The sequence below is a fragment of the Elephantulus edwardii genome, unplaced genomic scaffold (genome assembly GCF_000299155.1).
Source record: "Elephantulus edwardii isolate Elephantulus edwardi_28Jun2011 unplaced genomic scaffold, EleEdw1.0 scaffold00007, whole genome shotgun sequence".
Classification (NCBI taxonomy): domain Eukaryota; kingdom Metazoa; phylum Chordata; class Mammalia; order Macroscelidea; family Macroscelididae; genus Elephantulus; species Elephantulus edwardii.
The window spans coordinates 36,192,212-36,213,236 of NW_006399757.1; the positions used below are offsets into that span (position 1 = coordinate 36,192,212).

The 21,025-nt window shown below is 36.4% G+C and overlaps 1 protein-coding gene across 2 annotated transcripts in view; it reads right to left on the reverse strand.

Annotated features, from left to right (window-relative positions):
- Nucleotides 1-21,025, reverse strand: part of IDE (insulin-degrading enzyme) — a 120,793-nt gene that overhangs the window by 70,757 nt on the left and 29,011 nt on the right. Inside the window, exons 3-6 of one of the 2 annotated variants that reach the window (XM_006880339.1) lie at nt 7,198-7,204; nt 6,688-6,860; nt 5,287-5,494; nt 2,809-2,978 (exon numbers count right to left, since the gene is read on the reverse strand). In XM_006880339.1, coding sequence (XP_006880401.1) covers nt 2,809-2,978; nt 5,287-5,494; nt 6,688-6,860; nt 7,198-7,204 — 558 coding nt within the window. Of the gene's footprint in view, nt 1-2,808; nt 2,979-5,286; nt 5,495-6,687; nt 6,861-7,197; nt 7,205-13,896; nt 13,909-21,025 lie in introns of both variants that reach the window. The other variant, XM_006880338.1, reaches the window with a different exon arrangement.

Sequence of the window (21,025 nt, forward strand, 5' to 3'; positions counted from 1 at the left end):
AAAAAAAAAACCCTAATACGGTAGTTTTACTATAGTTATCTATGAAAACAACTTTCAAACAAAAGAACAAAACAATAATTTCCTGCTGGTTATCAGCTTACAACTGTGAGAACCCAATTATCTCAAGACATTTGGAAAAAGCACAGTGCTTACATAACTTAGCCAGACGAGTCTGTAAAACTGAATGTTTACCAGAGTGAAACAATCCTCACACACTAAAAAGTATGCTTTCTTAGGCCATGGTCTTTTCAATCACTTGCTATACATGTGAGAGCTGAATAAGGATGGCAGAAGAAATTATGCCGTTGAACTGTGGTACTTGGAGAAGAGTGCTGAATATTCCATGGGCTGCCAAAAGAACAAACAGATACATGATGGAGAAGATGCATCCAGAGTGCCTCCTGGAGGCAAAGATGATGAAGTTTCATCTCACATACTTTGACATGTCGCTAGGAGAAGTTATTCCTTAGAGAGGGACGTCATGCTTGGAAAGGTGGAGGAATAGCCAAAGAGGCAAATCCTCAACCAAGTGGATCAACACAGTGACTGCAGTTACAGGCTTGAATGTGTCAGATTTTGTGAGGATGGCACAGGACAGGACAGAGTTCAGCTCTGCTGTTTAAAGGTTTGCTATGAGTCGTACTCAATTCAATGGCACCCAACAACAGTAATATACAAAAAAGCTTGATAGTCACTGATCTACTTTATTTCGAATACATGGGGGGAGAAAACAAACAACGAAAAACCAGCTAAACATCTTAATCTTATGACAGATTTTTCTTAAAAATAAATAACACAATGGTTGGCTGTATTAGTTTAAAAGCACTTGGGCTTTTCCCCCTGATAGTGTTATTTCACAAAGAGATCACAAACCCATAGTGAACAAAATGACTTACATTTACAGAAACATCTAAGGACAATAAAAAAATTACAGCATTAAATATGAAACTCTGACCAAGATTATTATTTAAGGGTCATTTTGACAAAAGTTTATATAGGGTATAATTTCTGGGCCAAGATTATACAGTCAGTTTTCATTCTATTTTCAAAAGTATCTGTGACTTTAAAAATTAACAAAATCTCTACTGAACTTTCACTACTAGTTAACATTTCTAAGACTGGAGGGAAACTTGGGCGTTTTTGACTTCTTACTTAAACTGTACCTTCAATACTTTGTACCGGGCCTGTCTCACTCATCTCTTAGCTATTTATATTACCTCATCCTTTTCTAACTAACTGCCTCATCTTGTCAGTAGTTATAAAAACAAACATGTCCTCAAGCCCCACCCATATAAAGATGGTCATTCAATGTTCCTTTCTGTCCATTACCCATGAAATCTTTCTCTGGTACATTTTAAGATAGTACCTAGGGTTTTTTTGTTGTTGTTTTTTTTTAAAAAGGTGGTGTCTAGTTCGTAACCAGAAGTTGTAATTTATTCACCTTGCTCATTAGATTTAGTCTGAAAGATTGATGGGTACTCTCGGATTATCCAGATAATGCTTTGTCACTGGTGAGGTTATTTAAAAGGAGACAACTCCCCAGAGTGGAGTTCTGACATGTTTTGCACAATGGCACTATTGTTAGTATAAGAATCTAACCTACTAAAAGGGCTGTTAAAAAGGACAATAACCATCTGAAGGTGATGATTTTGAAATGTGTTTTTTAAAATGTACATCCCTAGGGACCTCTGGTGGCCTAGGGGCGAGAACCTGCACTGCAATCCCAAAGGCTTCTGGTTCAAATACACCATTTCCTCTGCTGGAGAAGGAGGGCAGTCTCCTCCAGTACCCAACAACAACAAAACATGCATCCCTTCTTAACAAACAATGTAAGCTGATGTTCTCCTTGAGTACTACTTTTCCAAATCAGTTATCTTCTCCTTCTAAAATGTTTATTAATGTCTATTCACATCACTGCTCCTTAAACATTTAGACCCCTCTTTGAATGAGATGACCAAAGTAATCCTGCTATCAAGTCAGAACTTACTCACAGCTGACCCTCCAAAAGCCTCCAGGAAATTTTCAGAGGGTGTAATTCACGTGAGAAGAGCTTGCTCATCTTCCGCCCACTGAGCAGCTGGTGAATTTGAACTTGCCTTTGAGTTAGCAGTGCAACCCTCAACAGACTAAACTACCAGAGCTCTCTATAGTACCTGTAAAGAACTATATTCGCCTCACTCATTCACTCATCACCAGTCAGAATCAAGTCATAGTTAACCCTTCAGCTATGAGGAAGTTTAGGTCACTATTACAATTTTAGGAACACCATCCTTAGAATTATATGTAAAATCTCAGAATAGCCTAAGTATAACCAGGCATACACTCCTGTTTTGGATCCTTCTTTATAAGCAACTAGCCAAACTGCTATTTATCCACTAAAAGATTACAATCACTTCCTTCCCGTTATTCTTAAACTCTGAGTTCAATTTTATTACCTTGCTTTTTAACAATCTATTTCATGTTTGGTTTGGTGAGCTCTCTTCACAATAACCTACTCCATTTTCCATGAGGCTCTTACATTCAACCTTTAGTTTCATCTTAAATCAGAAGACACAACTATAGGTGTCTACACAGGGACCAGACAGATAGGAGCATGGTTTAAGAACAGAGAGTAGCAGTGCTTTAACAACTACTTCTTAGCTCCACACCAAGAGTTTAAAAAGAAAGAGGAGTTAAGAAACAGATAAATAGGAGTGAGGAGTTAAGAAATCTTTCACCCTGAACTAGAGAATAGAGTACTGTGCAAGGAGGTCACAGGTTTGAATGAGGTCAAGGAGAACTAATGTATCAAAATGGCTGTTGACAAACCTGTCCCAAATTTGCTGAAAGGATGTTTGGGATTCCCCGTAGCTTTTTCCAGCTGAAAGAGTCTCCAAGCATCGTTCATCACATTCTTCTCATGTTCAGAATCAACTGCATTCACTTCTCTGTCTTTGCAACTCTCATCAAACAAAGGACATAGGAAAAACTGTGCAAACCTGAGGATGTGAAACACAATTAACAACTAACTCAAAAGCTATTATTTCAAAAGAATGGTCTCTTTAAAATAATGTTTTGAAACTTAAATAAGAAGTATACACTCTACAACGTCAGAAAAAAACTACCACTAAGAGGAAAAAAGGGTAGAAAATAAACCTTTAGTAACAGAAAACTGATACTCATTGTCGTTGAATCAGAACTGACTCCCAGCTGACCCTCTAGAGTTTTCAGATGCTGTAAGATAGAGAGGGCCCATCTTTCTCTGAGAAGCTGCTGGTAGTTAAACCCACAGCAATACCACCTTTCGGTTAACAAGGCAACTCCTAATAGATTATATTGGGCATATGTAAATACAGAGACATCATCTACCCCACAGATAATAAATAACCAGTAAAAGCATAAAGATTAACACCAAAAAGTTAAAGCAGATATATGGAAACAGATATATTTAAAATTTGCTATTTGACATGTTTATGAAAATGTTTGTCATATATGTCCAAATATTACAAAGAGAGTAAAAGGTAAGTGGCAGTTCTGGGGAAAAAAGATCTTAAATTTGCAGTTTCATGTGTAAATAGCACTCAGGCACTTAATTAAGGGCAAAGTAAATGACTTACTTTTTAAAAGTTCCTCTTTTATTATGAAAAGACCCAAACTTTTATATAATGGAGAAAACTAATGGAGTAAAAAATGTAATTCATAGTAAGTCATGATTGTGATCTTTTACAAAATAATGAGTCTATAAAGTTTTAACAAGCAGTGATTCAACATTATGGCTTGTGACTTTAGTTTAAATAACCAATATACTTTTCTTAATAATAAAAGACTAAGCAAGGGGTGTTTAATGAATAAGTTAACTCTGACACATCATGATTCAAGTCATGATTCAGGTAGCAAATCTAAACTTTAGATCCAATCTTACAAAAACAAGACCCAGATATCAGATGGAGTCAAGAGCAGAGGATCTAAATGAGACTATTTAGTGGCATAAAAGACTCTAGGTCTATAAACAATTCAGCTACTACCTCACAGTCAGCCTAGCTGTCAAGAAAGCTATTATCATTACTTGCTTTTTATTTCAAGCACATAAATGAACTGACACTGTTCAGAACACTTTAAAACCATCAATTTTTCCATGCATTTGGAATACAGAATTTAAGATAAATGAAAACATTTTATGAACATGAACTCTCTTTACCTACTTCAATATATTCAGACAGGGAAAGATGTCCAATAGCTATGTACCATAGCTGGATAGGCCCTGAAATGTGGCATGTTTACAAAATAGTATAGTCAATTTTTTTAAAGGATGCTTTTATGCAAGCAGGTTTTTGAAATTTTGAGCCAATAGCAGATATCCTCCCTCACACAGATATCTCCTATACACTTTATCAAGTGAAGGACGCTAAAGAAACAGACTACTTCGACCCAGTCATGTATCCTGAGCCCATGATTACATCTTGTTGATATTCTTTGTTCTAATTTAAAAAAAAAAAGCAACTTTAAAAAATAAACAATGACTATTATTAATATGTAAATAAGCGAACAGATCTGGAAATAACTAAGGCTGCCCAAACTTCATTTATGGACACATCAAAAAGCTGCAGAATTATACTTTCTGGGCAACACTGAAAATGATAAAAATTCCAAGGAAAAAATGACACTTGAATCAAACTAATCAAACCATTGATATTAAAAAAAACACCACAAAACCCTGAAATGGTTAGCTATATATAAAACTAACCATGATATTAAATTGGCCTGATTAAGAATGTTCCAGAAAATATTTTCAATATGTCTCTAAGGTTGAAACTACTCAAAACATTCTGTATCTATTAAGTATCATTGAAAAGTGAGGAACTGCAGAAGAGCAGAATATTTAAGTTCTAACACTGGAAGAAGGAAATATGCTTAAAAAGAGATCTATGGCTCTATCATAGTATAATCTTAGGATACTATTGCTTTTCTTCACCACACATTTTATGATGTAATACCAGTTACAAATGGGAAAGACATATGAGACTTTTTTTAAGTCTATAAAGTATTTTGTGGACCTGATGGCTAGTTTAGAAGTGTACCATTATTCTTCCTCAACTACAGAGTCTCTCTCTGTGTGTGTATATATATCTCATCACTTTCGGGTTTTGGTAGTTTTTAATACAAAAAAAGGAAAAAAAGACCAGTTAAAATCTCTTTTGTTAAACTATAAAACTGTGAAGTTACCTTTGTAAAAATAACTATAATGTTAAGAATTATCAACAAAATAAATGCACAAAGTTGGATAATTCATGAGGTAGTCAGCATTACCTGTCCAGGGCACCTTCTAGGTGTTCATGGGAAACATCAAAATAGTAATTGGTATGCTCTCCACTAGTAAAAGCATTTGAGCTTCCTGCATGCTCACTGAGAAACTGGCTGTATTCATTTTCTTTAGGGTACTTCTTTGTTCCCAAAAATAGCATATGTTCACAAAAATGACTTAAGCCAGCAATATTTGGAGGATCTGACAATGAGCCTGAAAAAGAAAAAATGCACATAAATAAAATAATTTTGAAATACAGATAATGTAAATCTCCTGTCAGTATGACAACTCCTACTAATCACAAGAGTTAAGCATAAGCAGCTTAAATGCCACAAAATAGCATTTTGTAGAAGGTAAATGAGTCATAAGATGCAGATTCTAGCCTCCACTTTTGATATTTATCATTTGGTGATTTAATACAAATTACAAAATATTTATTATTAGTTTCTTCATATATTATATTAAATGCAATAAAGGAGTGAAATGTAATATTCTTCAGAGGTGGAACTTCTTACCTCTCATGTTTTATTGCTATATGAAGATCATACAGCATAATGCCAAGAGCATGGTTTTAGGAGTTAGCAGTTTTACCAGCTGTGAAACGCTGAACACATTACCTATTTCACCTCAGGCTCTTCTTTTCTATGTTGCAGGTAAAACCTGTCTTGAGTATGTGAATTATCAAATTAAATATGTGCATTTTACTTGACAAGAGTTTTATGTTCGGCATCTGATGGCCATTACTTTATTTCCTCAATTCTAAAATAAAAATCCTAAAATAATGTAAGGGACCCTCTGGGTAGTATAAATGGTTAAGTGCTCAACTACAAGCAGAAAGCTGGGCCATGTGAACCCACCCAGAGGCAGTCTGGAAGACAGGCGTAACAATCTTGAGAACCCGAAAAAGCCTACCTACCCTGCACACCATGAGTCAGAATCAACTCAATGACAATCAATAAACAAAATAAAACTCTTAAATCAAAACTTTTCAAAGAGGAAACTAAAACCAACACTAATCCATAAATTTACAAATATGTAAGACGCTTAGTGACTAAAGCAGCACTGAATATAAAAGAAACATGCACATAAGAATAAAAAAATATGGTCTGATTACAGTTTCAAAAATGAAAACATTAGAACTTTTATTGTAAAGAACAAGAATGAATTTCCTTACTTGGTACCTCCAGGTGGGAGCAGAACAAGATACCTTTAGTAAATGTGCAATTATTTGACTTAGACAACTGTACTTAATGTATGGTAGCAGAGGACTGCCATTCAAAGCAAATATATCAACATGAAATGATTACTACATCTTAATTCACAAAGATATACAGTGTTCTAATAAATGTCAACATTAGGGTCATGAATGCGAACAAAGCTTAATTAGTAATTTTTAAAAATCATACCTATGTGTACATCAAGTGCTGCTGATGACTTATCTGTGGTGGGATCACTGACAAGAAGAACTTTGATGCCATTGGCTAGCTCTAACCCACGGTACTCTCGCTTGTCTTCAGGAGATTTGGTAATGTTATTTCCTATTCTCTTGATAGCTGGATTATTCATTTTGTTGTATGTCCTAAAAAGAAAGAAAGATCATCAATTGTCTAACTTGTGATTGTTTGTTAAGGACAAAGAATAACACCAAGCAAATCTATATCATCAGATAAAAAAGAAATCTGGAGAAAATGTAAACTTCTGATAGTTGATCTATTGTGTGTAAGGAGCACTGGTGCCAAGAAGCTGTACTTCAATGCAAAAGGCACTCAGTTCAAATCCACCAGCTGCTCCACAGGAAAAGGATATGCAATCTCCTTCCACCAGATTAACTGCCTCTGAAAACCCGCTGGAGGGTCAGCTCTGGGTCAGTTCCAACTCAACAGTATACAACAACAACAACAATTAGGTGTAATCACTTTTCTCCTCCCCCCTCTTTGTTCTAGAGAAATTATAACAAAACTGTTCTCATGGATACATACTTGTATTTAGGAGAGCACACAGACAGCATAGAATGGGGTATGGACTGGTGGCCAGTGTCTGGTTTAGAATAGTTTTCAATTACCATTAACTGCTTTCATAGGCCTTGCAGGAACAAAAGGCTGAGTCTGCCACAATCAGGACAATACACAAATCAGGTAAGCCAAAACACACATCAGAAACTACACAGGAAAAAGGACTCAATGCAAGCACATTTGCTTCTCATTTGGAAAAGAAAACCAAGATGACCTGACCGTTCCTGTAGGAGCAACAGCCACTCAAATTTAAATGTAAGGAAATCCACTGCAGTCCAGCCACTCCAGATCCTACAGGAAAGACTAAAACTCCATTATAGGATCTCCAAGGCAGTAATCTTTACAGGGGTAAAGACTCTGTTGGTACAGTCCATTGCAAATTGCCCTGCTAACCTAAAGGTCACAATCTCCAACTCACAGAACCAGTGGTTCTGTGGAAAAGACTGTCCATCTTTTCCCATTACAACTTACAGCCTTGGACACCTGATAGAGAGTTGCTATAAATCAGAACTGACTTTAACAGCAGTGAGTTTTATAAGTTCTTTCATTACTACACAAGTTGACTACCACAACTTTCTCCTAGAGAGTGGCTGGTAGGTTTGAACCACTGACCTTTAGTTTGGCCACCAGATCTCCCAAAATGTAGCCAACCCATTGCTAACAAGTTGATTCTGACTCACAGCTACCCTACAATAGGACAAAGTAGAATTGTCCTGTATCATTTTCAATGCTGTCATCTTTACTAACTGCCACATCTTTCTCCCACGGAGCAGCTAGTGGGTTTAATCTGTCAATCTTTAGGTTAGTAGTTGAATAATTAAGCACCATGTCACCAAAGCTCCTTAAAGTTAAAGGAAGCCCACTGCCACCAAGTCAGTTCCAACTCAGAGCAATCCTCCAAGAATCTTCCGAAGTTGTAAGTCTTTATGGGAGAAACTACCCATTTTTCCACTGTTCTCCCACAGAATGGCTGGTGGATTCTCAACGGCAACATTGCCGACATCAGTTCGACTCATGACATGCTGTACCACCAAGTAAATTAGTGAGGGTATTAAACACATAGAATTCCTTTTTTATAATCTATACTTGTTTTTCTCATAAAAAATCTCTATAGATAAAGTGAGCAAAAATGCAACTTAATTTTGCTGGGATACTTTTATTTTTTTAATCTGAATTACTATGGAATCCCTGGATGGCATAAATAATTAACTGTTCAACCATAAAGTACTGGGAGTTAAATCCATCCTGGGGTGCCTCAGAAGACATTTGCTAGAAAAAACAAGTTAAGTGGTTTGTAAATATTAATGGCGCCAGCCAGAATATTGTTCAATTTTATGATATTCAAAGACAGAGTCAGTCTGGAACTTATGGTCTGAAATACACATGCTCAGAACATAGCAACCACCATCATCACCCCAAATGAGGAACAATTCTGTGACATTCTAATATAAAATAAAGGTCCTGGCTGCCCTCTGAAAGCAGCAAAAGCAAGGACATAAAATTAAATGCTGGATGGACTCCAAGTAAATTTTGTAATGCCGTGAAGAGCTGAATGTTAGAGCAGGATCGGAGATGACAAGATGCCCCTGTCATTTCCACTGACAGTCTTTTCTTTCTTCTCTAGAAAGTCTAGAATTAGTGATAAGAAAGGACTACTAATATCTACAGAGAAACCCACAGAGGTACTAGTTGAAGGGATTTTCCAGAGTCTGGGTATGTTTTTCAGAGTAGGGTAGAGAGAATTACCTTTTTTCTAGGCTAGTCTCTCCAAGCCTCCAAAAAGCAGTACAAAGAACTTCAATAGTCTATAAATGACCAAAAGCTTTAACTTAAAAAAATAAAAAAAAAAATTGTGATTTGAGTGAAAGTTAACAAAGCATATTGTTTTTTCCTTATTCATGAGCATTTTATTCTATAACATCAATTATAATGCATGAAATGTCTGATCATCCAGTCTATACTGTCTTTCCCTTCATCTAACTTAACACTTTCATCCACCTCAACCTTTATTATCTATTATTTTTGTACTTCTCTGCCTACTCTTCCCTGGTAACCATGCTAGAATGATTCTCTATATAAACCTTTCTCTAGTTTTTCCTAACAGTGGTCTTATACAATATTGGTCCTTTTGTGACTGATCTATTTATTTCACTTGGATAAACAGAGTGAGCCATATTAGGCAAAGTTCCACAATTTCCTTTTATCAGTGTTGCATAGTACTCCACTATGTGAATGCACCATAGTTTCTCTATCTGTTCATTGATAGGCATTTTTGTTGTTCACACACATCTCTTTAAAATTATTAATAATGTTGTGAAATCAACAGTGAATACAGGTTTAAATCAACTAAATATTGGTTTAAAAAAACTGTAATTTAGGGTCAATATAAATTTCTATTTAAAATAAAAATAATTTCAATAGAACAACATTAAAACTAAACCTCAAAGTAGCCTCCAACAAGACCACCAAGGCACAAAGGGCAACACTAAAAGGCAGCAGGAAGTGCACTGCATATGCTGCAGTCAGTGTCTTAATTTCCCAAGCAGCTGAGATCCTAAGATTCCATTAGGTAGACACTAAAGCCAAGGGTTATTTTGGTTACACTGCCATTGTTTATACATAACTCCTCTGTACTTGCCCTCAGCTAGTTTGATTCAGAGTTGCAAATTAATTTTTTTTATTTTATTATTTTTTGTGTGTGTATCATCAAATCAGATCTGACTGGTACAGGAGGAGATTGCTCCTCCTTCTCCAGCAGAGCATCTGGTGGATTGAACCACATACCTCTGGAATTGCAGTGCAGCTTCTTACCACTAGGCAACCAGAGATCTTCTGCAAATTATTTTTTTTAAATCATTGCCATCAAGCAGATCCTGACACATAGGGCCCCTCCATCAGATTTCTGAGGTTATTATATCTTTATGAGAAAAGAGCAATTATTAAAATGTGGTACTAATAATAACAAAGTTTTAAATCCTCTGTCTAGTCCACAACTCTGGGGGAGGGGGATTAATTATAGTTCATTTTATCAAGAAAAACTCTTATTTTATAGGAAGGGAAAAAAATATAAAGCTAACTATGCTCATCTCTAGGATACAATCTATACTTTTTCCCTGTGTCCAAGTTCCCTTGTCAAGATTTTAATCTTGAGGAAAAAATTTTAATTTGAAAATAAAGAATAAGATGCAAGTAAACAAACAGCATGAGATGAAGAGTTCTCAGCCTACTAAGAATCGTTTCTAAATTATCAGAGTCCACCACAGGTATAAGTATCATTCATCTAGACACTCAAGTTGTGCCTGATTGATTTCCTAGATCTTGTTGACAGTAAAGATCTTTTATTCTGTAAATCAAACAAAAAGTAGCCCAACTACTTTTAGATATTTGTACACAGGATCAAGGTAAGATATACATTTCCAAATTGGCACCACTTCCAAAACAAATATTACTAATTCTTAAGAAAATAAAAGCCAAAAGAAATACCAGCAAAAAAACTCAACATGACCATTCCCAGTAATCCATATCTAGTTTGGCCTTACCTATAATTTGGTTTGTTTTTTAAATAGCTTATCTATCAGCAACTCTGGAGAACTGTAGGAAATGACCAGGAACTCCTTTTCTTAGGCTGATGATGACTGCATCAACGCTTCCTTATCTCTGTATTTATACTCATGAAATCATGTCTACCTCATTAGTATAAAATATTAATGAGTAATTTTATTGTAATTGATTTCTAATAGGAAGAAAACCCAGAGCAAACAAGTATTTTATTATTAAAAATAAAATAATACCTGAATCAAATTTAAATTTTATGTTTCACTAAGCAATTATATTTATACCCTTTTCCCCCCTGATTTAACCAAGTGCTTTCATAATTATTTAACTTTGGGTACATACAGAGAAAAAAGTAACTTAAAAGCTCATTACTCGGGGAGCTCTGGTGGCCTAGTGGCAAGAAGCTGCAACTACAATCCCAGAGGTGCACAGTTCGAATCCACCAGATGCTCTGCCGGGGAAGGAGGGGCAATCTCCTCCTGTACCAGTCAGATCTGATTTAACGGTACACGCACACAAAAATAATAATAATAAAAAAAAAAGCTCATTACTCATGATTCACAAATATTTAGGAATAAAGTTAGTGATGCTTTAATGACATCAAATGAAAAGTCAAGAGCATCATGTAAATTTCAACTATAAACCAGGAAATCACACTCTTCAACAGCAAAAAGAGAGATACTCATCAGTTTAAACTTTTTCGTTTTTCTTCTCCATTTCCTCCCTCCAAGTAGATTTATAAATCATAATTTTATAGCCTTTCTTCATCTTTTACATTATTGATTACACTGAGTAATTACAGTAACTGTCTTTCATAAATCTAAATGTCTAAAAACATTTTTTTAACAAGGACAATGTATCACTGTCATAAGGGATTTTTGTAAACAATTCTAATTGAGTTAAGAATGCAGCATTAACAGAGATTTTATTTTTGTTCAAAAGAGCAGAATAAAAACATCACTGGTAAGGTATAAACCTATATATAAAATACAGATTATTTTGTATATATTTCTTTTACATAGTAGCACAATGGATATGCAGGAAAAAATATAGTTGATAAGGTAAGAGGAAAATAAATTTTGGCAATGAATTAAATAGCCAAGCATTAAGATTTAAAGATCAGGTAAACATCAATGGTAGTCAGAAAAGTAGTATTCAAAAATAAGTTTTTTTAAAGCTGGGGTTTACATATTTCATACAGAAGCAAGCATTTTGACCTTTGAGATAAGCTATGCTAACCCAAATGCTTTCTCATACATTTATTTGATTATTTTAACCCATTAAATCCAGGTTTTAAGAGCAATAAAATTACATCAACTTTATAAATATTATTATACATAAAAAATGTCATAATAGGGCACAGAATTACTCCATTTTCAGCATTCTGACAAGCTAGAGAAATGTTTAATATTGATAGCAAATGTCTTAATTTTGCTCAAAATTGATAATCACAGGAGGTTAAAGCTGGAAAAGCCATTGAGTATTATTGAGTCCTGTCTGTGTGATACACAGACTGGTAATATTAGCTGCTCCTGGGTGTTGGTTAAAAATGTAAACTTTTGTGATGGGAAAGGCAATACGCAATAAGGAGATGATCAGCATAATATCACTAAAGAAAAGACATAGAAAGGTATATAGAAAGATTAGTGGAAACCAGAATTATGGGGTGGAAATGGTATGTGCAATTATATTAAGGTTTTTTAAATGTTTTAAATATATGTATGAATGTATATATTTCTCCTGGTGAAATCTTTCCAGTAACTTTCTATTATACTCTTAATAAAATCCAAACGATGTTTTTTAAAAAAGGCATCAGTAACCTATTACTGAACTAGAACCTGCATTTTTAACAAGACCCCCATACAAACTAGTACAATGCTGGGTTAGTCCAAACCCCAAGCTTCAGGATGAGGACCCTGAAGCTCAACTGGAGAACTTCAATATGACTTGCCCAACAGACAATACTCACAATTATGGATTTATTAGAGAGGCAACAGATAACAATTAAAGTTGAGGCAGGAAACAGGATACAATTCTTCAATCAAGACAGCTGCTTCTTAGGTGTGCTCTCAGGCAAACCTCCTTCTGATTCTGGGTCTTGTAGCTCTGCCCTCTGCCTAGCTATGGGTTACAAAACTCTTTTAGCTCTGCCAATTATGTGTCACCCTCCCTCCACCAGTAAGCATAGGTCAAGGCCTTCGACATTGGCCATTGGACAGATCTAGTTCATCTGTGTCTCCAATCTCTGGTTACTCATAAGCGCCACTGACATTTGGGCTTCTGTGTCTTGGCCTTGCTCCCTCTTGAGGAGGGATCTCTGGTTCAAGAACATGCTATACACGCTGATTCTTTCTTGATGATAGTGAGATTTCTTGTTTTCTGCCTCTGAATCTGCTTAATTTAAGCCTAGCAGAATGACAAAGCTGACCAATCCCCAGGTTAGTAGTCTACACAGCTTATTTGCATGTTCCCAGCCACTAGTACCATTTATCTTATTGCTACCTCAATGAAACAATGAACCTAGTAGTATAATAGAGCTATGCTGAGACAACTGGTCTTAGAATTGATAGAAGGAGCAAAAGCAAGGGGACGTGTCTGATCTCAAACATCAGCTTTGTGCTGCTGATGTTCCTGACGGGGATCTTTCCCTCCTGTGGTGTTAGCAAAAGTCAGACCCTGCCACAGTCATGTCAGCTGCACTGTTTTGTCAACTATGCCCCAGCCCTGGTTCTAAAGGAATCTAGACTAGTGGCAGCAGAAACATGTGTGAAACATCTGTCACATTTTAAGTATGATGACATAGTTGTTCCCAGGATAAGAATAATGAAAGAAGGCATGGCACCTACTCTGGCCAGGAGGTGAGTAAAAGTATGCCAAATAAATGGTAGGGGAACAATCAAAGCAGAAAGGAATCCATGTGGTCCATGAAAAGACCTCACTCTCAGGTTTGCAAAACCAAATCCCCAAACACAAAGTCATTTCCAGATTCTCATACTAAGAAGTAATTTTGTTATACAAATAATCTTTTCTTCAGATGATCTTTGGCACTTTTTCTTATATCTGTGTGAGTTTTGAACAGCCTATTTAATAGCAAGGGAGCTCTGGTGGCCTAGGCCACAGCAAGCTACACTATTACACACTTCTCTAAGCAGCATGAATCCATAAGCAGCTCCACAGCAACTCCAGAGAAAGATGGACAATCTTCTCCTGTGTAATTTACAGCCTCCAAAACCCACTGGATTGTCAGTTATGAGTCTGTTCCGACTTGATGGTAATGAGTTTGAATTTATTCAACAGCAAACTGGGAAACTTTTCTTTTGCTTCTTAATTGCTACCATTCCTATAACCTCCTTCACAGATTTAAAGTTACACTTGAAATACTACTGATGCTGTTACTGGTATGCATCATCAAGAGGATTCCAATTCCTAGCAACTCCATCTAAAGAAGAGCACTCTCTGATAGAATTTGTTTTTCCAAAGCATAATCTTTTTAGGAGGGAGTTCTGGTGGCTTAGTAAGGAATTGTGCTGTCAATCCAACGATACATGGTTCAATTCCACAAGTTGCTTGATAGGAGAAAGATGGGCAATCTCCTGCCTCTGAAAACCTGCTGGAGGGTCAGCGAGAGAAATTGGTTCTAACTCAACAGTACAAACAACAATTTTTACAGGAGCATATTCTAAGTCCTTTATTCCATGAAGTTACTCCATTCAAACTGCTGACCTTTTGGTGAGCAGTTGAACACTTAGCTGTTGTGCAACCAGGACTCCCTTAACTTAGAAATGGATGACCTACTATGCAAAACAGGTTCATTATCATGTTAATAGGTAAATTGCAAATCAAAGCCTCCCTTCCATGGAATCCACCCACATACTCCCAAAAACTTATGCAGAAGCTGAGACCTCTGGAACTCCTGAAGTGGAGGAGGAACCCAGAGATAAAATATCTGAATTGAGACCTACATCACAAAACAGTCCTTCTCCTTTGTAGGCAGAGGCTAAGCAAGCAGAGAGAATGGTCAAGGTGGTGGTAGTACAAGTCCTTGGCTACCTCAACATAGTGGTGGGGGTGTCATTACTGCTATCAAGTTCACTACATCTCACAGGAACTCTGAATTACATATTAACATAGTTCATTCCCTAATGTTATCATTCCAAGTCTTAAAACATAATGGTATCTCCAGGGACCATCTACTTACCATTCTTTAGTTGTAGGGACAGCTACACCTCATTTCATACATCAGCTAAATCATAAAGTAATGTAGAAACTAAACCACCCATGGCATGAAGTCAATTACCACAGTAAGTGCCCACCGACTTCCAAGGCTGGAAATCTTTACAGACGCTAACTGCTTCACCTTTTGTTTGTGGTGCAGCTGATGGTTCCTCTCAGTTAGCAGCTGAATTCTTTAACCACTGTATCACTGGGCTCCTGTATTTCCCATGAAAAGATGCTTTGGCTTTGTTCTAGGCAGAATGTCAACTAATCTAATTCTGTAGCTGGCCCTCTGTAAAGGAAGTTAAAATATAAAACAAACCCTTAAATTAATTAAGTATGGAAGGTGTTGTAATCAAAAGAAGCTCTGGTGGGCAAGTGGATAGGGAGTTGCGCTGCCAACCCAAAGGCAGGCAGCTCAAGTCCACCAGTTACTCCATAGGCGAAAGATGTGCAATCTCCCTTCCTGCTATTTACAGCCTCTAAAAACTCTCTAGAGGACCAGTTGCGAGTTTAATAAAGTATAATTTCAGAGTGCTACTGTAAATTTTATTGTAATTTTTGTGCATGTCAATAATTATTAATTCTAAAAATAACTTGGGATTCTACCTTCCCACAATGAGTTAAATATAAAGACTCAGGTAAGCTTAGCTTTGAACACTTTATGGAGACTTCATGAAAGTTTAATGAAAATAACAAACAATCTTCATTTTCTACCTCTTGTCACACAGTTAATTCTAGGACTCTTAGGACGAGCACACTCCTTCTCTAGGTAGCCTCAGACTGTGGGAAAATGTGAGATGCTGCCACATACAAAAAACTAGTTCTAACAATCATACCCATTTTAAAGGTGCCATGTGCTTTATTAAGGGCTCACTTAATTTTCTATTCTAAGTGGTAAATTACAGAAACTGCCAACAGTCATCCTCTTCAATCCCAGATGAGGAAACAAAAGCTCAGTGATTAAAGTGACTTGCCCAAAGGCAGTCACACAGTTGATTTGTGGTAAAGCTGGAACTGCAGAGATGGAGGAAGCGGGGGATGGGGTGGTGCTGAAGGAAATTATATATTGCTTTCTTCCTCAACCCTGGGTCACCATGTCTCTATACAGCCCTTCCCTGACCCCATTTTTCTCCCTTACCATCCCAAATAACAAAAAAAGGAAAGAAAAAAGCAATTTTTTTCAAATGTCTCATGAAATTTTTCCGTTTTACTCATTCCTCTCTATAGTAAACAGAGACAGGTAGTGAAAGGAACCTGGAAGAGTGCTTTTAATCTGACAACAACTTGACTCATAGGTTTTCAGAGGCAGTAAATCAAACAGGAGGAGACTGTCTATCTTTCTCCCACAGAGTAGCTGGTGGATTTGAACCATGTGCCTTTGAGTTGGCAGCATCACTCTTTACTACTAGGCCATCAGGCATAGCAGGAGTAAAATGCAGGGAGAAGAAGGTATCACAACTGTATATTATCATCTCATGTATAAAAGGGAGCATGAATATAACTGTCATGGCAGAAATAAATGGTAGGATTACAGGTAACATATTTTTTAAAAATATTAAAAGCATACATTTTATGTAAAATTTAGAAAAGTATATGCGTAAGTAAATGTACAAACTTCAGTAAGTAAATTTTGCTAAAGAAAATTTAAAAACGGTTAAAGTAATACATAAAAAAGAAACTACTAAAACTTCAACTCAGGTTCAGAAGATTTGGAATGAGGGTTATTATCAATGATGATGTCAGATGGATCTTGGTTAAAAGCAGAGAATACCAGGAAGATATTTACGTATGGTTTACAGACTACGCAAAGGCATTCAGCTGTGGGCAGCGTAATAAATCCTGGTTAAGACTTAAGTTGTGTTTACACAAATCCTGTACACTGACCTAGAGGCAGCTATTCCAAGACAACATGATTTAAAACCAGGAAAAGCATGTGGCAGGTTCTATCATTTCATTATACTTATTCATGAAAACATAAAAAGTCATTCATAATTTTAAGGTTGTTTATTTTTTTTTTCAGCAAACTATCCTCTTACCATTTACTCTGTATGCTGAGCAAATAATATGGGAAGCTGACTATATAAGTACTGAATTGGACAAAGACTCATCAATAAACTTCAACATGCAGATGATACAACCTTGCTTGCTGAAAGTGAAGAAAACCTGAAGCACTTACTAATGAAAATCAAAGACTATATAGCCATCAGTATGGACTGAACCTCAATATAAAACAAAACCCCTCACAACTGGACCAATAAGCAATGCTGTGATAAATGGAAAAGGCTGACATTGTCAAGGACTTCCTTTTACTTGAGTACATAATTAACATTCATGATGCACACCCATATTTATTGCAGCTTTGTTCACAGTAGCAAGGAGTTGGAAACAACCCAAGTGCCCATCAACAAAGGAATGGATGGAGAAGCTATGGTATATTCACACAATGGAATACTACGCTGCATTGAAAAACAAGGAGCTCATGCAGTATTATTCAAAATGGGTGACCCTGGAGGACATTATGCTGAGTGAAATATCTCAGTCACAAAAGGACAAATACTGCATGGTGCCACTGTTGTAGAAAGTGACTGACATCAGCGTTGGGGTAAGACATAGAAAAACTGGATAGATTATGTTTACTGCATTGAAACAGATGAGGGAGAGAACAGTTTAAAAGCGATATATGATAGGGTATTATGGTTCTCACAAGGGTCCAGAATTAAGGTTGCATAGTGGAGTGTACACCAATGAAAGAATTTTTCTTTTACTTTTCAAAAAGAGGAGCGAACTGGAGAGGAGGGGTGGGCAGAGAAAAAAGTACAACAATGAATGAATGGAATCCAAAATCTCTGTGAATGTTCATTATATATATATAATTAACACTCATGGAAGTATTAGTGAAGAAATCAAATGGCTTTGAAGAATTAAAAAACAAAGATGTGACTTTGAGGACTAAGGCATACTCGCCCCAAGCTAAGGTGTTTCCCATCATTTCATATTAATAGGAAGAAGACAGAAGAACTAAGGTTTTTTTACATTATGACATTAGCAAAGAATACTAAATGTTATCATGGACTATCAGAAGAACAAAGAAATCTGCTTCAGATATAGTGCAGCCAGACTGTATCTCCATACTTTGGACATGTTATCAATCCTGGGGGAAAGATACTGTGCTTAGGTAAAGTAGATGTTTAGTGCAAACCTCAACAAGATTAACTGTTGCAGTGGCTGTAATACTGGCTCAAAAACAGCAGCAATTATGAGACTAGTGTATGATCACCTGTGCAGTGCTTCATTATGCTGTATACAGGCTCAATGTAAGTTGGAATCAACAAAGCCACACCTGACAACTGCTTACATTAAGAGAAACAAAGGAAACGAAACATTTTAAAAAAAATATTTTTCAGCAAGCTAGAAATATAAGGAAGGAATTTCCTTTCTCTGAAAAAGAGGATCTACAAATACATAGCAATTATATTCCTAGTCTGTGGTAAAATAATGCAATGCCCAATAAGTCCTCTCTCTTCTATGATCAAGAAAGACACAAGAGTGCCACCATGAATTCTTCTGTTCAATATTGTAGTAGTTCTAACCTGCCCAATAGAAAAAAAGAAAGACCATTACTGTAAAAATAGAAGCCTAACTAGTTAAGGTGTGTACAAAAGTCCAATAGGGGAAGAGGAAGGAAAAGAGAGGCTGAGGGTTTGGAGGCAAGGAAATGTTAGGGTCACAGAGTTTGGTGGGCAGAGGGAGTGAAGGAATTAGGAAAGATCCAGTGGGGACCTGAAAAGATGAGGTAATAGATCAATGGTGATTAATGTTCTAAAACACAATTAATGGGAAACAAAATGAATGAAAGAATGTGTGAAACTCAATGCATACAAATTTTGTAGGCAAATCAATATAGAAATATATTTTTGTGCCACCTCCTCTCTCTCTCCCTTTCTGCCTAAAAATGTTTTTAAAATCGAAACCCCTCCCCAAACAAATTCAAATAAAACCCCTCTAACATAGTTCACAGAAAAAATGATTGTGAAAAGAAAAAATCTCAACACTAAAAATCTACTGATAAATTCCATTTGGCGGAAGGATACAATAGGCTACAGTAACTTGATAACTTCAGTTTTAACATTCAAAAAAAGCCAAGATAAATTTAAATAAATAAATATCTATATATTTCACACACACACATACACGTTGTTGTTGACTGCCTTCGAATCCAGCACGACTCATAGCAACCCTATGAACGAAAGGCCTGAAAGCCCCTCTACAACTATCAACATTTATCAAAGTTCATAGAGTTTTTGGAGGCACGTTGTTTAGGAAATGGTTGTCACTCCTGCTTCCATAAAGACATACATATACATATACATATACATATACATATACATATACATATACATATACATATACATATACATACCTACCACATTTTCAAGGACATTGCAGTGTGGAAGAAATGAGGGTTGGATAAACTGTGTTACCAGAGAGCAGAGTGCTCTCTAAGGGGAGCTAGTGATTATCAGCTGTTTTCTTGTCTGGGTGTGTTTGCCAATTCTGGACACTGACTGAAGATCATGCTTAGTCAAGCAGAGGCAGTGTACTGGGAAAAAAGAAACCCACAAGGCTTTGGTGGTCATAAGAGGTTAGTATGAAAAAACAAAAGGCCCCAAATATACAACTGATTTCTCCACAAAAAATTTTCTAATCTATAAAAACAAATCTACCAGAACGACTAACATTTAAAAAAAGGAAAATACCAAGTATTAAAGGAAATGTAGACAAATAAATACTCTTACACCGTGGGTAGGAATGCAAACTGATTTAGAACACTGGTAGTGTCCACTAACGCTGACAACTGTGTTGGCTGTCAGCGAGTTGATTCAGACTTAGGGCATCTCTATGTGCTGCAGAACAGAACTGTGTATGCTCCACATTTCAAAGCTGTGACTTTTCGGAAGCAGACAACCAGGCCTGTCTTCTATGGTACCTCTAAATTGGTTCCTGGAAAGATTTCAGAGTTTCACAAACCCTACAGATTAGTTCTAGATCATCAACTTGACAGCACTAAGTTTTAGTTTGAGTTGAATCGTCAACTGTTTACACCAACCAGGGTATGTCTTTAAAGCTGACACTATAACTTAGCAATCTCAGTATGAAATACACCTCAAATAAACACATTTCTATTTTCATAGCAACACTATTCACAATCACCAAATTGGAAGTGATCAAGTGTTGATCAACAGATTGTAACACAGCAGAGTACTGTAGCAATGGAAATGAATAATTAGATAAAAAACCAAAACACTGCCAATGAGTCAATTCTGACTCTTAACAACCCTTTGGGAAAGAGAACTACAGCACTTCTTCATGAGAGTTGTTGTCAAGTACCATCGAGTTGGAGCTGACTCTTCAGCAGGTTTTCAGAGGCAGTTAATCACAAAGGAAAAGGTGGCCCATCTTTCTCCCATTGAGCAGCTGGTGCATTTGAACTGCATGCCTTCAGGACTGCGGCACAGCTCCTCTCTACGACCTCACTACCTCATTATAGGCCACCAAAGCTATAATGAGAGTAGACTGCCTCGTTTTCTCTGGTGGAGCAATTAATGGGTTCAAACCACTGATGTTTCAGTTGGCAGCCCCATAATTAACCCATTATACTACTAGGGCTTCTAAGTAGCTCAAGGTCTAACAATTAAGATGAAACTCACTAATATAATGTTGAGTAAGAGTAAATACTGTATCTGTATCCTTCCTTTTATATACATTACAAGAATAGGAAAAGAAATCTGTGCTATTATGTCAGGGTAGTGGGAGAGGGAAGTGATTACAAAATTTGAGAAGGTTTCTGGGAGTGCTGGTCATTGTCTGCTTCATTATCTAAATATTTGTTATACAAATAGGCTTAGTTCAATGAATGAATGGAAATCCAAAGTATAAATTTTCATTAAAATTAATAAAA